Genomic DNA, 26,353 nt, shown 5'->3' with positions numbered 1-26,353 from the left:
ATTTAGCACCCAATGCAATAAAATTATTAAAAAACAGAAATCAATTATGAAAATGCCAAAGAACACACAAATGCAACCAAATCAAATTATAGAGCAAGATCAAAAAAGACAAAGAAAGCAAAGAAAGAAAAGAAATAAAGAAAACAGAAAAAAAGGAGTAAGTGTGTGTGTGTAAAGGTCCCCATACACGGGCCGATTATAGCTGCCGATATGGGTCCCTTGGACCAGTTTGGCAGCTTATCGGCCCGTGTAGGGGCAGAACCGAGGGGCCTGGCCGACCGATATCTGGTCTGAAATTGCAATGGTAGGGGGGGCGCTATTTAAAGGGACAGCAGTGGACACATCATCATCGTGCACCCACTGCTGTCATTGGCTGGGGACTGGATCGCCGGTGGATGGGGGAGCCAATCAGTGAGTATAACCTTACTTGCTTGTTGCCTAGGGGGATGTGCACGGTTTACAAGCGCTGCACTGCTTTAAAAGTGAGCGCAGCACTTGTAAACCTGAAAGTGCTGCAGGACGTAGAATCTATGTCCTGTGGCACTTGAAGGGTTAATTCAGATTTGAAACAACATAAGATACATTGGCTAAAACGGATAATAGCAATGACTTCTGCAATGTGGTCAAATATATTTAGGTCTCTTAGTTTGTGAGATACGCAGGAGGCTTCCGCTTCTCCCTGAGTATCTGTTAGTGGGCACAGGTGTCTCCCGATGTGTTTTCTTCTTCTGAGCTCCTCTCTGTAGGGCCATCATTGTTTGTTTTGGGGCTCTCTTGAAATAGTCTTTGCAAAGGCTCATCATCATCATCATCAGGTAATTCTCGATTTTGTTTAGAAATCCTTTTGAAATAGGAAGCATTTCGGGTAATACTGTGCGGATCATTTTCTGCGGTTACCATAGAGCCCTCGATGCTTGTAACTGTATATGGTTGTGTATCATACACAGGGTCCAGTTTGTTTCCGACACAGGACTCTGTCTCCCACTGCCAACCCAGAGTGTCGGGCATGACGATGGGTGTCAGAATATGCTCTCATTTTGGATTTAGCACTAGAATCTTTTTCAAACAAATCTCTACCCACAGTCTCAGTTTTGCTGTCACCAATGTCTGGAATTGTAATCCTGAGTTTGCGGTTGAACAGCACCTCCGCAGGTGATTTGTCTGTTGTGCAATGTGGGGGGGGACCTGTAGTCTCTGAGAAAAGAAACCAGATTTGTTTCCATGGCCGGCCTTCACATGCAGTTGCTCTAAGGAACTTCCCATTGTCCCATGAACCTTTCCACCTCCCCGTTTGCTCGAGGCCACAGCCGAGTGATACGCTTATGATTAAATCCAAGGTACAAAGCAAAGTTCTTGAACTGATCTCCATTAAAAGGTCGGCCATTGTCTGTTTTAACAGTCTGTAGAATGCCCAACAAAGAGAACACTTTCTATAGAGCAGGTAGAACTGATACAGAGGAGGTTGGTCTGACACTGGGAATGTGGAATAATCACCAATGATAACCAGCAGGTATTCACCAGTATGAAATGCTCCATAGAAATCAATGCTCACATTACACCAGGGGCTGCTGGTAACACAGACATTAGTAATGGTTCCGTGTGGGTTCCAGGTGCCGTTGCCGGACACGCAATGCATCTTTGCACCACCATCTCTGCTCTCTGATCTATGTCTGGAAACCATACTTTTTCTCTAAGAAGTCTTTTCATTGTTACTATACCTTGGAGTCCTTCATGGGATAAAGACACCACTCGGTTTTGTAGACAGTAAGGAATAAGTATTCGGTTAACCCTTAAGAGGATGCTGTTATCATCAGTGACTGTCAGCTCCTTTGCAACTCAATATCATGAGCTTTGCTGAATGTTCAGTGTTTTTGCTACAGTGTGCCATTTCCCATTGTGTATCAGTTGCGCAAGTGCTTGTAATACAGGATATTTCAGTGTGGCTTCCTGAAGCTCTGGAACTGTAAGAGCCTTTGGGACTGCATGGCTGGACACAAAACGGACATATTTCATCATCAGTGTTAGAGAAATTATAGTATTTAGCCAGCAAACGTAATCTAGTGTGATATGTATCCAGCGTTCCATCTGACTGCTGTGTTGTCTGAATATATAGATTCCATACTGTTTATTCCTCTTAGGGTTGAAATATGCAGTTGTTTCCCTCTCAGCTCTGTGTGTGTCAGTGGGTTCAGCCGGTGTGTGTAGGTATCATACACCTTTTCCCCAGCTAAATGCAGTAATAAAGCTTTCTGTCGGCATTAGTGACATCCATAGCAACCCGATCATTATCTCTATATCCATCTCATCCACCTTTGCCCAGCAGCAGAGTTGGGTTCAGCATCAGAATCAAATGGTGGAAAAGTGTAATTAGTGCAAAGGGCCCTGACAGAGGAGCATAAATGCCGGCTATCACTTTTAGTAAGAATCAAACAAAGAAAGTGACACAGAATGTTGATCCTCATTGCCAGTTGTAAAGTTTAGACCCACACACAGACACACACACACACAGACACACACACACAGACACACACACACACACACACACACACACAGAGGCTTTTGCTTTATTTTACAAACTGTAGGGCTGCCAGCTCTGCTCACATGGCTGTATCAAACCCATAGTGACTATGATACTATCTGGCTTGCTGGAAAGGGCGCCCTCTAGTGTCAGCAGTGCTGAATAGTATTGAACATTAACAAAACATAATAAACATCTAATAACAGGGTTGCTGTTAAACACTACATTGTATACACAGAAGAAAAGAACTGGTTAAGCACATCTGCCTTTTCTGTACCCGCTGTAACCATATTGTTATTATAACTCAATGGGGCCACACCCTCAACCTGCATCTTTTTACTATTAATATACTTAAAAAACTTTTTGGGGTTAGTCTTGGCCTCGGCCGCGATGCGCTCCTCATTTTCTATCTTTGCCTTCCGGATTGCTGTTTTACACACTTGTTATAGTGTTTATAATCATTAAATACAGCTTTTGTCTCCTCTGATTTGTATTTCTTAAATGCCATCTTTTTTTTCCCTATTAACTTTTTTACCTCCAAGTTAAACCACTTAGGATAGTTCTTCAATATTTGTACGCAAATAATTTTTTAACACTTACCCCATAGCAGAAAAGTGCCAAAAAAAAAAAATAGGACAAAGCCCCTAAGGTTGATTTGGTAATCGTTCAGGTATCAAGTCAGCTGCACTGCTGGCCAAAGGAACCATTAAACTATTGCATGGAGCCCATACTTATGAGATCTTAAGTCCAAACAGCAGTCATACTTAGATCCTCCCCCTGCAGCATCCACAGGCCTAGCCCACACAGCCCAAGCATTGGGCACAAGAATTGACCAGGCATCCATCACAAGAACTCAAGACAGATATAGACAGCCTGTCCGCTACACTTTCCTTCCTGGCAGAGGATGCTATGGAAGTGATCAAGCTAAAAGCCAAAACCACAGCCAACATGTTAGTCATTATGGCTGCACAATTGGTCAGGTGATTCTGCATCAAAGCTAAGACTGTTATCCCTAAAATTTATGGGGGAGTCCTTATTTGGACCTAATTTAAAACATAGCAGAGGTTATAAGGGGCAAAAACAGGAAAGATATCTACATTTGACAAACCCAACAGATACTTTGGGAGGAGAGGCTGGGCTTCACATGGCAGATCATTTTGCTCCATTAGCTCCAACTCCAGAGCCTCCCTGACCAACCCAACCTCCAGATGCAGCAGAGCAACCTGGCACCAGCAAGCCCGAAATAGCTACCTCAGCCTGACTCCATCCGGCCAGACAAGCCACAGTTTGTAGGGGGAAGGCTACAAGGTTTCATTGGGACATGGGAAACACATGTGACACCTGGGTACTAAGTATCTTCCACCAGGGCCACCAGGGCTTCCCTTTGATCCCCTGCACCAAAAAAGATACAAAGTTTCCCAAACGTAATGAGATAAGGGGACTTTTGGCAGAAACCAGAAAACTCACCACCCCTGCACGGAGATACAATTGTAACTAATAAGCTAAACAGGTCTTTTGGGGGAACTGAGACTCTCAGCTTAAAGGGCAACTTCACCTCAATTAGAAAAATTGTAATAACACATAAAACAAGACCCCAAAACCCTCAGGAATGTGTACAAACTTTACATAACCTGCCAAATTTTGTAAAATGGAAGTGCTATTTAGGGGTGTGGTCACAAAACAGGCATCTTAAAAATTATTGCCCAAAACATGCAGCATTTCTTTTTGTCCCTTTTTGCATTTTTCAAATGTCAGGAGGTATGAAAACCCAAATGATTGGTGCTCACTGCAGGAATATCCCCCTTCATTCATAAAAAAGGTTCATGTCATATTAAGCCACACCCTTAAATCCATATGGCTCCTCCTCCCCTACAGATAGCATAGCAACCCCCAGCATATAATTACTCACCCAGGCAGCATAGGGCAGGCAGAGTATGGTATACAGAGGCAGCATAGGGCAGGCAGAGTATGGCACACACAGGCAGCATAGGGCTTGCAGAGTGGCACACACACGCAGCGTAGGGCAGGCAGAGTATGGCACACACAGGCAGGGTAGGGCAGGCAGAGTATGGCACACACAGGCAGCATAGGGCAGGAACAGTATGGCACACACTGTAAGGGTTAATCTCTTTAACTCTGTCTGTGCTTCTCTGCACTGTATCTAAGCAGTCACGAACCGGTTCGATTTAATCTGTGCGTCGGCGAAACATCTGATATCGTCTGCGCATGTGCGCTGATCAGGGAACTTGTACAAACGATACAACCAGTATGTGTATTGCAAACAAGTACAAATTTATTTTGTTTTGTTATTACTTATATAGTAGATAGAAAAACACATCCCATTATGCTTACATATCATGGGTGGGTACATTGCAATTATTAGTAGAAATACAGAAATTATTTAATTAGCTGCTGAAGCTTTATTATGATCTCTTAGCCTTGAATATTAGCTGAGATAAACAAGGCCAAAAGCAACTTGGACACAGACAAGATAGTGAGGATAATCATAACAACTGAAGTAACACATTCACAGGCCTTCATGATTGAAAACAAAATTGTGTAAATTCAGCATTAAGCAATTTAAACCCTATCAATCCCCCTTTTAGTCACCAAAGTGACTACATATGTGAAGCATAAATAAGCTTAAGTTGTTCAGACTGAGCATGTGAAATCATTTTTTGAATACGTTTACGAAAAATACATGAGAGATATAAATTGAAAAATACAAGTAAAACAAACACAGTAATAACAGCAAAAAGTGAATAAAAAGAAAAAACTTTGCATAATAGCAGAACCTGTAGGAGACCAGCCAGTGAAGGCATCATACCAATGGGGTTGCAGCTCATCTTGTATATAGAGCCCAGAGAGAGCAATTTGTTCTTGGGAGCAATGTCATGCAATTGGGTATCATGCTTACGATAAGCAGCAATCATGTTAGTGTTATGGATAATAAGTGATTGATATACAGTATTGGGAATCTGATCCTACAGGTAAGGTAGGTGGGAAATACAGAAAGGAACGATGGACAGTGGGGATAGGAGAAAAATAATAGGTATAATTATACCAACGTAAAAGGGTGACGTTAGTGAGGCAACCACTGAAAGGTAGTGAGGGATCTATAGCAGGAATTAATTTGAGTTGTTCTAGTTGAGAAATGGAAATCATCTTTTGTATGTGTTTGCAAAAGGTACATGACAAATACAAGTTGAACAAAAAATAAGCAAAACAAATATAACCACAACAATGATAAGTGGATAGAAGAAGCTTTGAACAATAGAATAGCCAATGTGTGACCAACCTGAGAATATATCATACCAATGATGCTGTAAATTGTCCTGTATTTGAGATCCTAGGGATATTAACTTGTTCTAAGTTGCTACTGTTTTAATAGCTGTGTCATACAGTTATTGGTCATGTGACAAGCGGCTATAGCATTAGTATTATCAGTGATTAAGGAACAGTACACTGATAAAGGGATCTGATACTGATCTAAGGTAAAGCAGATGGGAAATACATGAATGACTTGTGAACAGTAGGAAATGGGAGAAAAATAGTAAGTACAATTGAACCATCGTAGCAGAGTGACATTGGCAAAGCAGCCACTAAAAGGTAGAGAAGAATCAACAGCATAAACACCGACAGGAAAGTCTGTAGCTAGGCAAACATACTGTGGGACAACTGTAATCATTACAGAATAGTCAGATAAACATTCTAATGAATGTAGTACATTCAAATCTTTGTGTAAAAAATAAGGTTCAGCTGTGGTTTACTTGGTATTCAGCCTTGAGCATTTTAACCTTGATGGTATTGGCAAAAAGAAAAACAAAAAACAGCTTGTCCAATAACAGGATGGCTAAGATTATTTAAGAAGGACAGAGACAAAAAGAAAAAAAAACATGTATACAGATTTTTATACACATAGAATAACTATGTGTTAAGGTGTATCAAGATGGACGCACTTGATGTTAAAAATAAACTATGTGCAGTTAGTGATAGGAGTATAATTAATAAAAACTAACACAAGGTCTACAGGAAGAGAAAAATTAGTGACATAAGTCCAGGTATAAGTAGTGGACACAATGTTATTCAAAAAAGGTTAAATCATAAACAACAGAAAAGTAAAGAATAATAGATTGGAATGCAGTGATATTAGATATGGAACAGTCACAGGTGGTATTAGAAAACATAAAATAACCTTTTAACAGATCTGGAACCTTATAGATAGAGAAAGTTGCAGACATATTCCATATAGTACAGTGATTATTAGCAGAGCAAGTTAAATTATCTTTAAGTGTGAATAGTAATAGCATTGAACCAACCTCATTGCATTATCACAATTCCATTAAAACCTTTAAACAAATAAACTAATAAGGTAAGGTGATTAAACTTCATGTTTAACCCTAGATACTATAGATAAATTGGTTGTAGAAATAGGAAAAAATGTCATTAATGGGAGGCTTATAACAGAGACTGGAAAGTTTCTGTAAATGAAAAAGAGTAGATGCAGTTAAGTAATATTCACAATGGGATAAATATCAAAAGGAAAATAAGAGGCTGCACCAAAGTGCATATTTTGTCTATTTCCTGTTCATTACAGGTAGGTAGTTATCAGTTCTTGAGTTTCTCTCTGATCATCCTCCTGGTCATCCTGGTCATTCTGTCTGTCCTGATGTCTTGGGGCGGTGCTATCAGGCAAGAAGAGGTCATCTTTGGTAGTGTTATAATCTTTAGAAGGTACTGGTGGTGGTAGCAACTCGGGCAAGTTTCACTCTTGAAGCGTGAATCCACTGGTCACTGGAATCTGTTAGAATGGAGGTTGGTGTGATGGCAATAACTGTGGCTTTGGGTCCAAATGGAAATCCCCCATTTCGATAACGATGCATCTGTAGAACAACAAGAGAGTCTTCAGGGCGGAAGGTATATGTAGGTTCCTGTGTGGGTAAACGAAAAGATAAAGAGACATCACCATAGTTGCCATTCAAAGTAATGATAAAGTTATGTACATATTCTTATTTGAATAGTAATAAATGTTAACAAGAATAATAATAATATAAAAGGATATAAGTTATCTTTGCACGGATGTAAGTGTTCCTTCCAGGGCTGGGGTCTTTTTGCAGTGGGAGGTGTAGTTCCAAACAGATTCCTTTAGCATCACTTAGTCCTCGGGCTGCAGTTCCCTCAGTGAAGATGGGATCTGTTACAAAAGAGAACACCTGGCCATGCACTTTAGTTAGTTCACAAGTTAATTGAGATACAAAATTATTTTTTTATTATATTAGACAAGTACAATAATCATTGGGAAACAAACAATCCCAAATGGGATTAATAAGGTACATAAGTAGATCAATACAATGAGCAATTCAAACAATTTTACAAGTGACTATAGATGAAAAGGTAATGGCAGAAAAACATGGATTATTGTGATATAATTGGATAAGATTAATACTACATTAAACAATTCTTATTGATACAATTAAACAGGCTAGTAGACTTTGGAAATATTCATGGAACTATGGATAGTAAGGAAATGAGTCCAAATGAGAACTATCATTGGGAGAAAGGGTATGCATGAGGAATCTCCATTTAGATAAGAATCTTGTGCGGTTTTTTGTATTACTAAATTTGAAAGCAATGGCTTTATTTGTACAGAGAATTTGTAAAATAATCCTCTTTGCTGCTGCCAAAATAAGGTTCAGATAATTTATGGAGTAGGAAATGTTCCCAAATTTAGGCTGAATTAGGCGAGACACTTGTATAATGTCTTCTGAAAAATTTAATAAGGCAGATTTTGGAGTCAGATTATGTTTAAAGTCCAATGTAGATTTTAAATGGCTCTCAATGACTCGCCAAAAACTTTTAATATGAGGGCAATCCCAAAGTAGATGAATAATGTTTGGAAGCGGTGTATTACATTTGGGACAATTTTTTTAAGGAAATTTTTTTTTTAATCAGAGTTAAAACCTTTATAGGCTAGATGGATTAGTCTAAAGTTTTGCTCCCTCCAGATTTCTGTGTGGATGAGTTTATCAAAACGCTTTATGCAATTTGTTAAGGTTTCTGGGGAAATTTCTGTATGTAGATAGATGGACCATGTTTTAGAGATACAAAATTAGTTAAAGCATCAGAGTGTAATTGTAACTGTTGGGGAAACAAACATTCAGTGCTGCGGAATATGTTGGCGCTTTATAAATAAATGTTAATAATAATAATAATAGTAACACCTTAATCTGGGAACCGACCCAAACAAAATTTTAAAGAAAAACAGTTTACAATTTCTTTCTTTCCTTTTTATCTGATATTCCTTCCCCTCTCTGACTGCCATCAGCTCACATACTGAGATCCCTTCCTCCACCTTACTATTGGTTTGATCCCTGGAACCCAGTAGAGAGAGAGATATCCAGGGTCCTAAATTTCTAACTCAGTTTTGCTCATCTTATTCACACTCTAACATCCCTTCTGTAATACCAAAGAAAAGTTCAAATACACAATTTTGACACAACATAGCTTTCCCGCACACTGTACTAGGTTAACCCACCAAAGTTATGACACCCCACACACACACACACACACACAATCGCAGTGACTATCCCCTTTCCAACATGTACACCTCTCAGCTGGAATGTAACCATTAACCCCTCTTATCCCTGCACATAAGAATCCTCCTGCTACTGAACTTCATAGACACAACCTTAGACTGTTAACAGAGACCAATTATAGGGAGGCAAAAGAAAACATAGAAAAACAGAATACATCAGGCAATATATACCATGTGCAGGTTCCGTTAAAATGAGCTGCAGGCCTGAGGAACCTGTCTTTGCTTGCTGCCAGGAAGCCACTGCGAATACAGACTAATTCACAATAGGATATGGGGATGACACGGTAAAGAAACTAAAACCTAGGTTCTTATCGTGTCCCGGAGGTGATCAGTCTCCGTCCCGTTCCGTGTCAACTGTCCGGAATTCTTATATATTTGGCTTAAAGACAGACAAAACCTGCAGTCTCACATTGGGCTCAAATTGTTAAAGACATAATCAGTCCTCACGGTATTTATTCCTGTCCAAATTAGTTCAACAAAGTGTGTGGGTGCGCACCGAAAGAATCATACTGACACCAGGTTCAGTATTCCTTGCAAGTTTATCACAAATGAGTAATAGTAATTTCTTAGCATTATTATTTCCTTTATTTTCAATTTCGTATAATGAAGGTAGTGTATGGCAGGCAGAGTATGACACACACAGGCAGCATAGAGTAGGCAGAGTATGGCACACAAAGGCAGCATAGAGTAGGCAGAGTATGGCACACAAAGGCAGCATAGGTTAGGCAGAGTATGGCACACACAGGCAGCATAGAGTAGGCAGAGTATGCCACACACAGGCAGGGTAGGGTAGGCAGAGTATGGCACACACAGACAGGGCAGGCAGAGTATGGCACATACAGGTAGCATAGGGCAGGCAGAGTATGGCACACACAGGCAGCATAGGGCAGGCAGAGTATGGCACACACAGGCAGCATAGGGCAGGCAGAGTATGGCACAAACAGACAGGGAAGGATAGGCAGAGTATAGCACACAAAGGCAGCATAGGGTAGGCAGAGTATGGCACACACAGGCAGGGTAGGGCAGGCAGAGTATGGCACACACAGGCAGCATAGGGCAGGAACAGTATGGCACACACAGGTAGTGTATGGCAGGCAGAGTATGACACACACAGGCAGCATAGGGCTTGCAGAGTATGGCACACAAAGGCAGCATAGAGTAGGCAGAGTATGGCACACAAAGGCAGCATAGGGTAGGCAGAGTATGGCACACACAGGCAGCATAGAATAGGCAGAGTATGCCACACACAGGCAGGGTAGGGTAGGCAGAGTATGGCACACACAGGCAGGGCAGGCAGAGTATGGCACATACAGGCAGCATAGGGCAGGCACAGTATGGCACACACAGGCAGTATAGGGCAGGCAGAGTATGGCACACACAGGCAGCATAGGGCAGGCAGAGTATGGCACAAACAGGCAGGGTAGGGTAGGCAGAGTATGGCACACACAGGCAGGGCAGGCAGAGTATGGCACACACAGGCAGCATAGGGCAGGCACAGTATGGCACACACAGGCAGCATAGGGCAGGCAGAGTATGGCACACACAGGCAGCATAGGGCAGGCAGAGTATGGCACACACAGGCAGCATAGGGCAGGCAGACTATGGCACACACAGGCAGCATAGGGTAAGCAGAGTATGCCACACACAGGCAGGGTAACATAGGCAGAGTATGCCACACACAGGCAGGGTAACGTAGGCAGAGTATGGCACACACAGGCAGGGTAACGTAGGCAGAGTATGGCACACACAGGCAGGGCAGGCACAGTATGGCACACACAGGCAGTTTAGGGTAGGCAGAGTGTGGCACACACAGGCAGCATAGGGCAGGCAAACTATGGCACACACAGGCAGTGTAGGGCAGGCAGAGTATGCCACACACAGGCAGGGTAACATAAGCAGAGTATGGCACACACAGGCAGGGTAACGTAGGCAGAGTATGGCACACACAGGCAGGGCAGGCACAGTATGGCACACACAGGCAGTTTAGGGCAGGCAGAGTGTGGCACACACAGGCAGCATAGGGCAGGCAAACTATGGCACACACAGGCAGTGTAGGGCAGGCAGAGTATGCCACACACAGGCAGGGTAACATAGGCAGAGTATGGCACACACAGGCAGCATAGGGCAAGCAGAGTATGGCACACACAGGCAGGGTAGGGTAGGCAGAGCATGGCACACACAGGCAGCATAGGGCTTGCAGAGTATGGCACACACAGGCAGGGTAGGGTAGGCAGAGTATGCCACACACAGGCAGCATAGGGCAGGCAGAGTATGGCGCACACACAGGCAGCATAGGGCTGGCAGAATATGACACACTGGCAGCATAGGCAGAGTATGGTATACACAGGCAGCGTAGGGCAGGCAGAGTATGGCACACATAGGGAGCATAGGGCAGGCAGCGTAGGGCAAACACAGGCAGCATAGGGCAGGCAGAGTATGGCACACACAGGCAGCATAGGGCAGGCAGACTATGGCACACATAGGCAGCGTAGGGTAGGCAGAGTATGCCACACACAGGCAGGGTAACATAGGCAGAGTATGCCACACACAGGCAGGGTAGCGTAGGCAGAGTATGGCACACACAGGCAGGGCAGGCACAGTATGGCACACACAGGCAGTATAGGGCAGGCAGAGTATGGCACACACAGGCAGCATAGGGCAGGCAGACTATGGCACACACAGGCAGCATAGGGCAGGCAGAGTATGGCACACACAGGCAGCATAGGGCAGGCAGAGTATGGCACAAACAGACAGGGAAGGATAGGCAGAGTATGCCACACACAGGCAGGGTAGGGTAGGCAGAGCATGGCACACACAGGCAGCATAGGGCTTGCAAAGTATGGCACACACAGGCAGGGTAGGGTAGGCAGAGTATGCCACACACAGGCAGCATAGGGCAGGCAGAGTATGGCGCACACACAGGCAGCATAGGGCTGGCAGAATATGGCACACTGGCAGCATAGGCAGAGTATGGTATACACAGGCAGCGTAGGGCAGGCAGAGTATGGCACACACAGGCAGCATAGGGCAGGCAGCGTAGGGAAAACACAGGCAGCATAGGGCAGGCAGAGTATGGCACACACAGGCAGCATAGGGCAGGCAGACTATGGCACACACAGGCAGCGTAGGGTAGGCAGAGTATGCCACACACAGGCAGGGTAACATAGGCAGAGTATGCCACACACAGGCAGGGTAGCGTAGGCAGAGTATGGCACACACAGGCAGGGCAGGCACAGTATGGCACACACAGGCAGCATAGGGCAGGCAGCGTACGGCAAACACAGGCAGCATAGGGCAGGCAGAGTATGGCACACACAGGCAGAGTATGGCATACACAGGCAGCATAGGGAAGGCAGCGTAGGGCAAACACAGGCAGCATAGGGCAGGCAGAGTATGGCACACACAGGCAGCATAGGGCAGGCAGAGTATGGCACACACAGGCAGCATAGGGCAGGCAACACATACAGTGACACAATGCTGGCACTGCTCCTACAGTCTGTTTGAGGTGTGAACAGGTGAACAATGTTGGTGCTTATAGTTTGAGCAAGTAATAATTTTGCCCCACCCCGTGTGAGAGGGGGAGATAAAACAAGTCCAACTGGTTATACAGACAGTAACGTTCAGTTTTGTTTTTTGTTCCTGATTTCAGCGATGGCGGCTGCTGATCTGAGAGACGAGCTGAGCTGCTCCATCTGTACCAGCATTTATACTGATCCGGTATCCCTGCCCTGTGGCCATAACTTCTGCCGGGGCTGCATTGGGAGAACATGGGACTGGCAGGAGGGGATAGAGGAAGATCCTTCTTGCCCTGAATGCAGACAGAGATTTAAAAGAAGGCCTGAACTGGCAACAGCCTGGAAGCTGCGTGGCCTGGTGGAGAGGTTCCGTCCGACTGAGACAGCACTGGGGAAGACTGGGATCTTCTGCACTTACTGTCTCCTCTCTCCTGTACCTGCTGCTAAATCCTGTCTCCTGTGTGAGGCTTCTCTGTGTGATACCCACCTGAGGGGGCACTGCCAGTCAGCAGAACATGTACTCACTGAGCCCACCGCTTCCTTTATGGGGAGAAAATGTTCTGTACACAATGAGCCCCTAAAGTATCACTGCTGTGAGGACTCTGCCTGTATCTGTGCATCCTGCTGCCTGGCCGGGGGGCACCGGGGCCACAGGGTGGAGCTGCTGAGTGAGGCCTCTGAGAAGAAGAAAGAGAAACTGAGGAAAGTTCTGGAGAAATTGAGCCCAGAGAGAGAGGAGACTGAGAGAGGAGCCCAGAGGCTGCAGGAGCGCAGGAGAGAAGCTGAAAGAAAAGCAGCCGGTGAGACAGAGAGAGTCACTGCCCTGTTTCGGGGCATCAGGGAAGAGCTGGAAGCCCTAGAGAAGCGAGTCCTTGGTGATGTGTCCAGGCAGAGAGAGGAACTTTCTCTTCCATTCAATAAACTGATCAACAGACTAGAATTTAAGAAGGATGAGCTGTCCAGGAAGATCCGTCACATTGAGGAGCTGTGCAACATGGCAGATCCACTCACTGTCCTACAGGAACAATGGGAATCCCATGGAGCTGCCTTTTGTGGGGCTGAGGGGGCAGATAATAAGGGCAGAGAGAGAGAGGGTATAAAGGACCCAGCTGTAGGGGATCTGGATGTGGGTCGGATCTCAGAGACATTACTTACAGGCTTAGCTGGGATTGTGACTGGGGTAAAGGAATGGTGGATCTCTGGACAGATTCATACAGGCCTGGTACTAGATATAAACACGGCTGGGAATCATGTATCTGTATCAGGGGACAGGAAATCTGCTTCCTACTCACTAACAGAACTACATTACCCACAATCCCCAGAGAGATTTCAGGGGCCTCAGGCTTTAAGCACCAGGAGTTTCCCCTCAGGGCGACATTACTGGGAAGTGGAGGTCAGTGAATCTGGTAGCTGGAGGGTAGGGATGGCCTATCCCAGTATAGAGAGGGGAGGGGGGGAAGAGTCTTGGATTGGGGAGAATAACAAGTCCTGGTGTTTGTACAGATGGGCAAATATCTATTCAGTGACACATGACAAGAGAGACAGAGAGTTACCCCACGTCCCTTCCTGCAGGAGAATCAGGATCTCATTGGACTATGAGGCCGGACGCCTGTCCTTTTATGAGCTGAGTGAGCCAATCAGGCACTTACACACCTTCACTGCCTCCTTCACTGAGCCCCTTCATGCTGCATTCTGGGTATGGGGGGACGAAAGTTCCAGGGTGAGAATCATTACTTAAGACACTACCCATTACTCAATGGGAAATCCAGGCAAAGAGCTGCCCTTGGTCCTGTGATGGCAGCAAAATGCTGGAGCCATGTTTATATTGGGCAGTCTCGTTACGTGTTATTTCCGGATGTTACTCGGTTACTTCCCTTGTTGTACTGGGCACAGGCAGGGCAATAATTACTAGAGTACAATGCTTGTGTGTGATTATTAATTACATGCCTATATTTCATCTACAGCAGTCAGGAAACGTGTCTACAATCTGCCCCAAATGATTTGTTTCCTCTTTCCTGACCCTCTAGTGGGGGACCAGCAATCAGGGGATCCCCTTTGCTACTGTATAAAACCAGTGCTTATAGAGAGAAGGGTAAATCAAGGGGTTGTTGTTACGGAGGAATGTGAGATTAGATCTGAGGGCTCGGGTACTTAACTCCCTGCCGACACCCACACACATTTCAGGAGATCGCCCCTCGTAGATTCATTTCATACACTTTTAGGGCTCTGGCACATGGGGAGCTCAGTCACCCGCGACAAATCTCCCTGTTCGCGGGCGACTAATCTCCCCGAGTTGCCATCACCCACCATCCCACCGGGGAAAATGTAAGTCGCCGGTGGGATGGCACACGCAGCGGCACGATTTCGGGAAATCGCCGTAAAAGCCTTGCGAGGCAACTTTGCCGAAATTGCGCCGCCGCGTGTGCCATCCCACCGGCGACTTACATTTTCCCCGGTGGGATGGCGGGTGATGGCAACTCGGGGAGATTAGTCGCCCGCGAACAGGGAGATTTGTCGCGGGCGACTAATCTCCCCGTGTGCCAGAGCCCTTAAGCCCTGTTCATTTGTACAAGATACAAGGAGAGACATATGTCTCTCATTCATCCAGGTCATGGTATATCTAGTATAAATAAATTACCAAACAAGTCCAGTTGCTTTAAATTTATTTATACAAGATAAGGAGAGACTAATATTTACATGTAGACTGTGAGCTTTAATGAGTTGGGGCCTTTATCCTGTAATCCAGTGCTGTCCAACTTCTGTTGTACCGAGGGCCGGAATTTTTCCGACGTACGTGGTGGAGGGCCGATAATGGAAGCCAGTTTTGACCACTCCCCTTTTTGAAACCGCACCCACTTGAAACCACACCCATGTTATCACATGACCATACCCATATTAATGGTTGTAGTACAGCAAAAACCTGCCATACTCTGCCTTCACTACCCTGCCTGTGTGTGCCATACTCTGCCTGCCCTACCCTGCCTGTGTGTGCCATACTCTGCCTGCCCTACCCTGCCTGTGTGTGCCATACTCTGCCTTCCCTACCCTGCCTGTGTGTGCCATACTCTGCCTTCCCTACCCTGCCTGTGTGTGCCATACTCTGCCTGCCCTACCCTGCCTGTGTGTGCCATACTCTGCCTTCCCTACCCTGCCCGTGTGCCATACTTTCACTGTGTGTGCCATTCTTGGCTGGTTTGTGCCATACTTGGCCTGTGTGTGCCATACTCTGCCTGCCCTACCCTACCTGTGTGTGCCATACTCTGCCTTCCCTACCCTGCCTGCGTGTGCCATACTTTCACTGTGTTTGCCATTTTTGGCTGGTTTGTGCCATGCTTGGCCTGTGTGTGCCATACTCTGCCTTCCCTACCCTGCCTGTGTGTGCAATACTCTGCTTGCCCTATGATGCCTGTGTGTATGGCACACACAGGCAGCCTACAGTGACACAATGCTGGCACTGCTCCTACAGTCTGCACAATAACTATATATTAAAAAACTTTTTAATTGAAGTACCACCTCAGTATATGTTCTTTTTGTAGTGTGCAGGGATTATTTGTGGGTTTCTACTGCTCCTGAGGTGTGAACAGGGGAACAATGTGGGTGATTACAGCCTGAGCCTGAGGTGTGAACACTGCAGGGGGGAACAATGCAGAGATTAAAAGGTGTGAACAACACAGGGAATTACATATTTAAACAATGCAGAGGGATTACAGCCTGAATCTGAGGTGAGAACCATGCAGGGGGGCAGTTAATCACAGTACTGATACTACTTAGAGCTTACACAAGAGTAAGCCATCAAAGCAGCCAGACAGGTGGGGGGCCACACAGAGGGGGGTCGCGGGCCGCATGCGGCCCGCGGGCCGCCAGTTGGACAGCACTGCTGTAATCAGTAAGGAATCTCTCTGTTGGATACACCCTTCTATTGTACAGATGGATATGGTGGTGCTTTTAAATACTTATTAATAATAAATAAAAGCAATAGTCAATATAGTCTTCAGTTACTTCAACTACCCCACCCCAAGGCTTATAAATGGCCCCCCAAGTGTGTAACTGGCATTGATGTTATTCTGCCAAAGTACATACCCTTTGTTTTTCCAGCATTGAACCTCATTTCCCAGTTTGCTGCCCAGTTTCCCAGTCAAATCGCTCTGCAAAGTGGCAGCATCCTGCATGGAACTTATAGTTTTGCCCAATTTTGTGTCAATAGAAACAGTACTGTCTATGCCCCCCCCCCAGGACATTAATAAACAAGTTAAAAAGCAAAGGCCCAAGGACTGACCCCTGCGGTACCCACTAACCACACTGGTCCAATTAGAAACTGTTCCATTTCCCCCCACTCTGTGTACTCTATCCTTCAGCCAGTTCTCTATCCAATTACAAATATTATGTTCTAGGCCAATATTCCTCAATTTGATCATTAACCTTCTGTGAGGTACTGTATCAAACGCTTTAGCAAAGTCCAAGTAGATCCCATCCACTGCCATTCCAGCATCAAGGTTCCTGCTCACCTCCTCATAAAAGGCGACTAAATTAGTCTGGCAAGATCGGTTACCCATAAACCCCTGTGGCACAAACTAATAGTATTGTGAGCTGCAATGTATTCAAGTACCCTATCCCTTATTACCCCTTCCAGAAGCTCTCCTGCTACTGATGTCAGACTAACAGGCCTATAGTTTTCAGGCTGAGAGCGGGATCCCTGTTTAAATAAAGGCACCACATTAGCAATTGGCCAATCTCTCGGCACCATGCCAGCCCTCAGTTATATTACTAGAACTGGGCATATTAAAAGGGAAGCCTTCATTATCTGGCTCCTCAGATGTATAGACAGATGGAAAATAACAGTTCAGAATTCCTGCTTTTTCCCTGCTCTCATCAACCAACTTACCCCCTTCTGACACTAACACTTTTATCCAACCATAAAGCTTTGGCTTAGCTCCACCTCTCCTTGGCTTAGCCCCACCTCCCTTGGCTTAGCTCCGCCTCCCCTTGCTTACAAGGGGAATATACTGACCTGTTTACTTGTTAAGCAACATTTTAAAGACATTCTATTCACCTACTGTGTTTAACCCTGTGAGAAGCCTTTCCCAGCTGATACATTGCAGAGATGTGCATACATAAAATTTAGGGGCAGATTTATCCAATGGGAGATTAGAGCTCACCTGCCTTCTATTCAATCCTATGGGAGAAGCCTATCTATCAAATGATGAACTTTAACTTTCACCAACTGATAATTACACTTATAAATAATCCATAATGTATAGAAAGTGGGTGAATTTTTCTGTGTTGAGCTCTAATATCCCATCTGGATAAATCTGCCCCTTAGTGTTTAGTTACCCCCTTATAGAGCTGTCTCTGCAGCATTATCCCAAAGGAGACCATGTTGTGATCACTGTTCCCCAAATGCCCCCCCCCACACAAATGTTAGAGATAAGTTCATTATTATTAGATATTACCAGGTCCAAAATAGAGTCATTCCTAGTGGGTTCTTGAACTGCCTGAAATAAAAAGTTGTCATTTAGCATAGTTACAAACCTACTAGCTGTTTCTGACTTAGCCCCCCCATTACTCCAGTCAGTGCCGGATAATTAAAGTCCCCCATAACAACAACTTGACCCAGTTTTGAAGCCTCCTCCATTTGCAACAATAGCTGGGCCTCATCCCCCTCATCTATACGGGGGGTTTATAGCATACACCAATGATCATTTCCGTTGTGACCTTCAGCCCTACTGACATTTCTACCCAAAGGGATTCCACGCCCTCCCTAGTCCTACCCCTGGGTATTTTTTTAATGCCTTGGCTTTAATTCTAAATTCACATAAAGACAAACTCCTCCCCCTTTTTATTCTCTTTTCCCTCCTAAGTGTATAACCATTTAAATTCCCCGCCCAGTCACATGTTTCATCCCACCAGGTCTCTGGTCACTCGACCTTCGTCTCGATCGCCCTCCGACATTTCTGTATCCGATACACATCCCCATGTTCTGCAAATTGTACAAATTTACCCGGTTTCAAGATGGGGCGTGGGGCCATCTTATATGATTTTTTGTTAATAAATTTCCTTCGAAGAAAACGCTGTGTTGGAGAAAATTCATAATTAGTAGTGTTCCACACAGAAACCATATCATTGTCATAATCACGTTTATCTCGTAGGAACTTTTCCCGTTTGGTATTCTTTATAACGTATTCATATCGTTTTATCCGTTTTATCTAAAGTATCAGTATACACATCAGACCGCAAATTGGTTTGTAAGTCAGTAACTTCCTTCTGAATATGATCTAATTCTTGTCTGTCATAAGTTAAATTCCATTAGCCGACCCGAACAGTCAGATAAAATAGCATTCCAAGCTATTACAGAATCACGTGGTGCATCTGTGAATGAGGGGAACTTTTTAATCCTTAGCCCCCTCGGGATCCGATTGTTCTTAATATAATTCTCCAAAGAACAGATATCCCACCACAGACGTACCTCCCGTTTCATTTCCCGCTCCAAGCTTCGGAATAAGTACGTAAGTGTCTGATGCGCACTTGTTCCTCCATCATGTCCGAACTTCCGGATCCTCTGTAACCAGGAGAGCAACGCCCACCTTCGTGCACAGCAATATTATAGAATAATTCAAAAAATACTGTGGAGAAACATGAAGGAAATATGGCTTTCGATTTTCAAATTATAGATACTGGTGGTTCTAATCTAAGGAAAGGTGACTTTGGGAATAGACTTTTACGTAGGGAAGCCTTTTGGATCTATCGCTTGGGTACTAGAGAGACCTTGGGAGGTATGAATAGAGAGTGGGAACTTACTTGCTTCTTTTAAAAAGGTCTCTATGATTTGGTATAGATCTCATAAAACATTAGCCTCTAAACTATAGCTGCTAGATGTTTCTGTTATAAATAAATCCCTTTGTTTGTGATTATGATTTTGATGTCATTTTGCTTTAGGTATTGTTTTGATATGTGTATATGAAGGGGTAAATTAAATATGGGTGGAGTTATGGGCGCGAATAAAAGGCAATTCTGGGAAAATTGTACCATACAGCTTTTGATAAAGTGGTGTGACGCCACGAAACGCGTCAAGCGTGCGGTTTTCTTTGTATGTGCACGATATGCTTTTAAAGAGATTTAAATAAAGTGGAAGATTTTTTTTGTTTGTTTGTTTGCTCTGTACAAATCTTCTTATCACCAGGTCTCCATGGGCAGAGGGTGAATTTCCTGTTTGCGGGGCTAAAAGCCAAACAAAATGTCTAAAGTTTAATAAAAAATGACAAATCAAGTGCCAGGATGGGATACACACAGTATTTGGCCTGATGAATGGGCCCTGGAGCTCTGAAACCTTGCAGTCTATCTGTATTGTTGGCCAATATAGGAATCACTTCTACAATACTTTTGTTTTTACTTTTTGTTATTTTTGCCACTGGCCAACATGGTACCACAGTATTTACTAAATGGCCAAAGAATTCAATAATGGAAACACTCACTGTGCAGGATATGTCTAACAGAAGTCTAGAGCAACGGGACTTGTGGGTAATCATTGGGGACATTGAACTACTCATTCGAGCAGCTTCTTCTGTTCAACTGACTGGCTAACTCTTCCAATTATCCAATCACTGTGGCGCATTCTGATCTGGTGCAACCCCAGACATGCCAATATAATTACTACAGAAAATGGATAATGACCATATTAACCTCAGAAGTGCCACTATAATTACTACAGAAAATGGATAATGACCATATTAACCCCAGACCTGCCAATATAATTACTACAGAAAATGGATAATGACCATATTAACCCCAGACCTGCCAATATAATTACTACAGAAAATGGATAATGACTATATTAACCTCAGAAGTGCCACTATAATTACTACAGAAAATGGATAATGACCATATTAACCCCAGACCTGCCAATATAATTACTACAGAAAATGGATAATGACCATATTAACCCCAGAAGTACCACTATAATTACTACAAAAAATGGATAATGAACATATTAACCCCAGACCTGCCAGTGTAATTACTACAGAAAATGGATAATGGCCATATTAACCCTACATGTGCCAGCATAATAACAGTAGAACTAGTAGCAATGAGCTCTCCTTTATCCCCTGCCAAGCCAGTAACATCACTGAAAAATGGTCAATGAGTTCTCCATTAACCTCAGACATGCCAGTAAGATGAATGCAGAAATGGATAGACTGAAAGCATTCCCTGTTCTTGCACAGGCAGAATCCCAACCCCAAAGCTCCCCTTCCTGCCTCCCCCACGTCGCTTGGCCCTTTCTCTCTGCCTCCCTCTGATTGGTTCCTGCAAAGAATCCCCAGTGGAATGAATGGCTCCCTTCTTGGATATTTTTCTCGAGGAGCAGGGAGCTGAGAAGAACGAGGAAAGCAGAGCAACGCGTGACAGTGGGCTGAAAAGTGGGGTAGTTGGGGGGTATGCAGAATTCCAGGGGGGCAACACTGCAACCACAAACATTCTTTGCCAGCTTTTCATTCCTACCATAAAATGGTTTCTTTACCTGAAGATCAATGGGTCGTTAGCCCTCTGGCTCTTGGCACCAACCCACGTGAATCAGAACTACATCTCCCAGCATTCCCTTGTAAGCTTAGCGGCCAACTAGTGACTGAGATGTATGTGCAGCCTATAGAATGTATATAGTAGTCAGGACATGGCTCCGCCAACCAGCAGCACTGGTTGCCAGACTCTCTAGTGCTATGGAAATATGTGGTGATGATGATGATGGTGAGTCACATGCCAATTCCTTGAACCTATGGTGTGTGCTTGGTCCAGCTGCCACCAGGGGATTCTGGGTAATTGTGCCAAGGGAGATAGTAAAATAAGATATTTGGGGGCACCTCAATCTTCACCCAGGGAGTTGGCATAGGCCCCAGTTATAGTCCATGGCCTTGGCTCCACGTCATTGGATCAGAACATATGAAAGTGTTTTGTAAAGGGGAACTGCAGATTAAAATATTATAATTGCACTTGGTGGGGGGGGAACCCCCGGGCCCTGATATAATACAAGGTGTAAGGGTGCTGGATGGGGGTGCTGGTACCTACAATGTACCCCAAAAAAAGTGCAGCCCCCACTGTAAGTTCTTAGAGTGGCAGAAAAACAAAGCAGGGATATCACTAGATACATAACTAAGCGAGAGCGCAAGAAGCACAGAAATACTGCCTTGCAGTTGGTCAGTCAGGCCCAGGATGAGGGGTGGGCAGTACAGTCACCTGTTTGGAAGAGGGGGGCACAATAAAATATGTTTAATATGCTGTGCACAGCAACCCACTGATTGGCTGACCCCTCCCCTGCCAGCTGCTCTGTGTCGGGGGGTAACAGTATAGTGAGACAATGGAGGGGGCAATTACTCTCTGTAACCCCTGTCCCTGGGGAATAAATGGGGAAATCTCCACACACTCACTCCCTGTAAGGGGCCAAAGTCGCCCCAGCTGATTGGTGGCGCTCTCTGGTGTTCCTCCTGGGTAAGCCAGCCAAAGACACTGCTGTGTGGATAGAGGACTGTGGCCCCCATAGGGCCCTTGCACAGGGCTGCTGCCCTAGGCACATTCTGTCTCTGCTGTGTATGAATATTACTAACTGCATGGCCTGCGAGGCACCCCCAGGACCTCTCGGTCCCCAGCCCAACCCTTGTGGGTTCCATAAGTCCCTGCCTGCCCAGGGGCTCCATATACCAAGGGGCTCCATATACCAAGGGGCTCCATATACCCAGGGGCTCCATATGCCCAGGGGCTCCATATGCCCAGGGGCTCCATATGCCCAGGGGCTCCATACGGCCTGAGAACCCGGCACCCTGCGATGCTCCTTGTTGCCCAGGAGAGCTGCTGTTTTCCTTTCTGCCACTAGATGGCAGCCCAAGATCACTGTGCCAGCTATGCACTGGAGCTGGAGGATTTGGTGGAGCTGCCGCACACACTCCCCTGCACATATTTATAGCCCTGTAACCTAATGCCATAAAGATTACAGCTCCACTCCCCCCGCCCGGGGCCTTTCAGCCCAGGAGAATGACTCTTTTGTCTGACCAGTGACTTTTATGCACTTTAAAAGCCTCCCCAGGGGCAATACCTCTTGTTGCACAGTAAGAACTCAGAGGATTCCCCCTCCAATCTGGCCACCCACTCACCACTTTAGCTCTAGGGGGCTGCTGGGAGTTGTAGTTCAATAAATGCTAAATATATGTAATAAGGGGAGCCATTAGGGTGCACTATGATACAATGTCAGTGGTTCTATAAGTAGGGTCCCCTCACCCCCAAACCTGTATCTAAGACTCAATAATGAGACTGAGCAGCCAATTAGTGCCCCCCTTTATTCCCATAACTTTGGCGCATTCCCCGGCACCCCCCTTTCATATACATATGGGGGCATTTGTGCCTATAACATTAGGGCAGTCATAAACCCCAGGGATGTCTCTAGGGGGGAGCAAAATACCCGGACCCCCTGACTGGTGCTGATCCCCACACAACTCCCCTTCAGGCCCCAGCCAACCATTGGTCTGATTTCTGTGGGAGTGGCCTCTGGTGCCAGGTTCTGTGGTGGCCAATGAGATGGCTGTGCCCGAGATACTGATAAGAGGGGCCAGACTATTGCCCCCCCCCCCCCAGGCCCCATAAACTCTGTAGCACAAGGATTTCTGGGAAATCCCACCAATCTGCACGCAACTCTCCCCATTGGTTCCTGTATGGACTTGTGGCCGGGCAGGGGGGGGGCAGCAATCAGCAGATTGTATCAGTTTCCAGTCACTGGGGGGTCAGACACAGAGATAACCTGTGAGTGCATGGGAGGGAATTTGCCCCCAGGGGGGATATCTGACTCCTCAGCCCCTTTCCTAATTGCATTGACCTCTCCCACTGCTTCCGGCCCTGAACCCCCAACCCTTCCACTTACTTAGGGGAAATATCCCTCCCCTGTGGGACATGGGCTCAGTCAGTTGGGGGGGGGGGGGGTAAGTAGATATAAATATACAGGTATTATTGTTACACACAGAGCTGATCCCTCAGATTGATAGGAACCCTGATACTGTGTGTGTGTGTGATATTAAAGGGGAAATATCCCTCCCCTGTGGGACATGGGCTCAGTCAGTTGGGGGGGGGGGGTAAGTAGATATAAATATACTGGTATTATTGTTACACACAGAGCTGATCCCTCAGATTGATAGGAACCCTGATACTGTGTGTGTGATATTAAAGGGGAAATATCCCTCCCCTGTGGGACATGGGCTCAGTCAGTTGGGAGGGGGGGTAAGTAGATATAAATATACAGGTATTATTGTTACACACAGAGCTGATCCCTCAGATTGATAGGAACCCTGATACTGTGTGTGTGTGATATTAAAGGGGAAATATCCCTCCCTATATACATCAGTCAGGGACCCCACTGGCCCCGCAAATACTCCTGCACCCCCAAACATCACACACACACACTGCCCCCCCCCTCTGCCCCACATAAGGGCCTCAGTAAGACTGACTGCCCCCACTATCCTCTGTGCATCCCGCAATGCCACAGGCTGCCACTAGGGGGAACCCTACGCACACCTACCTGTAGCGCAGCTCATGGAAGGATTTGCTCAGACCTAATAATAACCCAGTTCAGCCGGGAGGCCCTGACAGCGAGTGAGAGCACAAAGAGAGCACACATAGCCGGCTATAAATACCTCCCCCACCTGGGGCTCTTAACTCTATGCGCGCTCACTCACTGCCCCACCTGGGGCCCTTAACTCTATGTGCGCTCACTCACTGCCCCACCTGGGGCCCTTAACTCTATGTGCGCTCACTCACTGCCCCACCTGGGGCCCTTAACTCTATGCGCGCTCACTCACTGCCCCACCTGGGGCCCTTAACTCTATGCGCGCTCACTCACTGCCCCACCTGGGGCCCTTAACTCTATGCGCGCTCACTCACTGCCCCACCTGGGGCCCTTAACTCTATGTGCGCTCACTCACTGCCCCACCTGGGGCCCTTAACTCTATGTGCGCTCACTCGCTGCCCCACCTGGGGCTCTTAACTCTATGTGCGCTCACTCACTGCCCCACCTGGGGCCCTTAACTCTATGTGCGCTCACTCGCTGCCCCACCTGGGGCCCTTAACTCTATGTGCGCTCACTCACTGCCCCACCTGGGGCCCTTAACTCTATGCGCGCTCACTCACTGCCCCACCTGGGGCTCTTAACTCTATGTGCGCTCACTCACTGCCCCACCTGGGGCTCTTAACTCTATGTGCGCTCACTCACTGCCCCACCTGGGGCTCTTAACTCTATGTGCGCTCACTCACTGCCCCACCTGGGGCTCTTAACTCTATGTGCGCTCACTCACTGCCCCACCTGGGGCCCTTAACTTTATGTGCGCTCACTCATTCTTAACCCTTTGCGTATAAGCACCTGCCCACTTGTGACTCAATGCTGTGATTATACCTATTCACTGACTGGGATGGTTATACCTGGGACCCCCACCCACCTGAAACTCCTTCTATATGGGGCTGATTTATCAAATTTAGAATTTGAATTTTTACCATACAGTAATTCGTTTTTTTGCACTAAAACTCAAATTTTAGAAATTTATCAAGATGCAGAGTGCAATATTCTGACATAATTTGCAATTGGTCTTCATATTTTTATTATCTGTGCTTTTTTTTTTTTTTTTCAGCAGCTCTCCTGTCTCCTGGAATTTCAGCCGTTATCTGGTTACTAGGGTTCAAACTGCCTTAGAAACCAGGAAGTGGTAGAAATGAGGGACTGATATAGGAATAGGAAAGGACATGAAAAGAAAAATAAATAATAAAAAGTAATAATAATAATATTGTAGCCTCGCAGAGCAATAGTTTTTGGCCGGCGGGGGTCAGTGACCCCTATTTAAAAGTTGGAATTAAGGCCCCAGCTTTGCTTCCCAGAGCAATATATGAAGGGGGGCCCTGTTACACCCTTATACAGCCCACCCCCATGCTCCAGGTACCAGTGTACTGATGGTCCCTTATGGCTTTGGGCACCACTTACCCCTTTGCCCTCCGTGCCCCATGGAACTGCACTAACCTAGGCAATAGGGTAATTAGTGCCCCACCTCCACATATTAAGCTATAACTCCCACTCCTGACAGTCATGCTGGGAGTTGCAGTTGAATATACTGCACACACAGCTCCTTAAAGAGACAGTACACATCTCAACACAAGCATTCCGTCTATTCTCTAAACAAACAAAAACCATTTTCATATGCAGGGTCGGACTGGGGGGTGAAGGGCCCACCTAGGCTCCCGCCCCAGGGGCCCTGCCGGCTGCATCCCCTAAACCGCCCCCTCGCAGGGACCCCCAACCTGACGTCCTCCCAGAAGCACATAAACTTAACCGTCCAGGGGGAGTGGTCGGGCAGGGGTAGCGCCTGCAAGGGTGGGGTCTGGGCCGCTGGGGCCCACTAGAGCCGGGGCCCACTGGGATTTGTTCCGGTGGCCCAGTCTGACCCTGTTCCTATGTTATTATAAAGCAGTGATTTGTAAATAGCTGAATTGGTGAGCTCTGTATAAACAGCCTCCCGTTGCATGGGAAAACTATGAATAAATACACAAATTGCTAAAATAAGGTGAATGCCAGGAGAGGCAGATAGTCTGCGGATAAACAAAGGCAGATAATCAGCCCCCCAGGCCGGCATCGACCTCTCCCTGTGCCTCTCACACACAGTTTATGTGGCCCCCCCAGCTGGGGCTCTTATAATCAATACTGAAGAATAGCTGCCT

At 45.9% G+C, this 26,353-nt stretch overlaps 1 protein-coding gene across 1 annotated transcript; it reads left to right on the top strand.

Annotated features, from left to right (window-relative positions):
* The first annotated feature begins 1,103 nt into the window (after positions 1–1,103).
* On the top strand, positions 1,104–14,423 carry LOC100489535 (E3 ubiquitin/ISG15 ligase TRIM25). Its single transcript, XM_031906843.1, has 5 exons — positions 1,104–1,152; positions 3,420–3,493; positions 7,116–7,252; positions 12,689–13,935; positions 14,398–14,423. The coding sequence occupies exons 1-5, from the start codon at positions 1,104–1,106 to the stop codon at positions 14,421–14,423; spliced, it is 1,533 nt and encodes a 510-aa protein (XP_031762703.1).
* The last annotated feature ends 11,930 nt before the right edge of the window (positions 14,424–26,353 follow it).

The sequence above is a fragment of the Xenopus tropicalis genome, chromosome 1, assembly GCF_000004195.4.
Source record: "Xenopus tropicalis strain Nigerian chromosome 1, UCB_Xtro_10.0, whole genome shotgun sequence".
NCBI lineage: Eukaryota > Metazoa > Chordata > Amphibia > Anura > Pipidae > Xenopus > Xenopus tropicalis.
The sequence above is the reverse complement of the archived record's forward strand: the minus strand, read 5'-3'. Positions and strand labels throughout refer to the sequence as shown.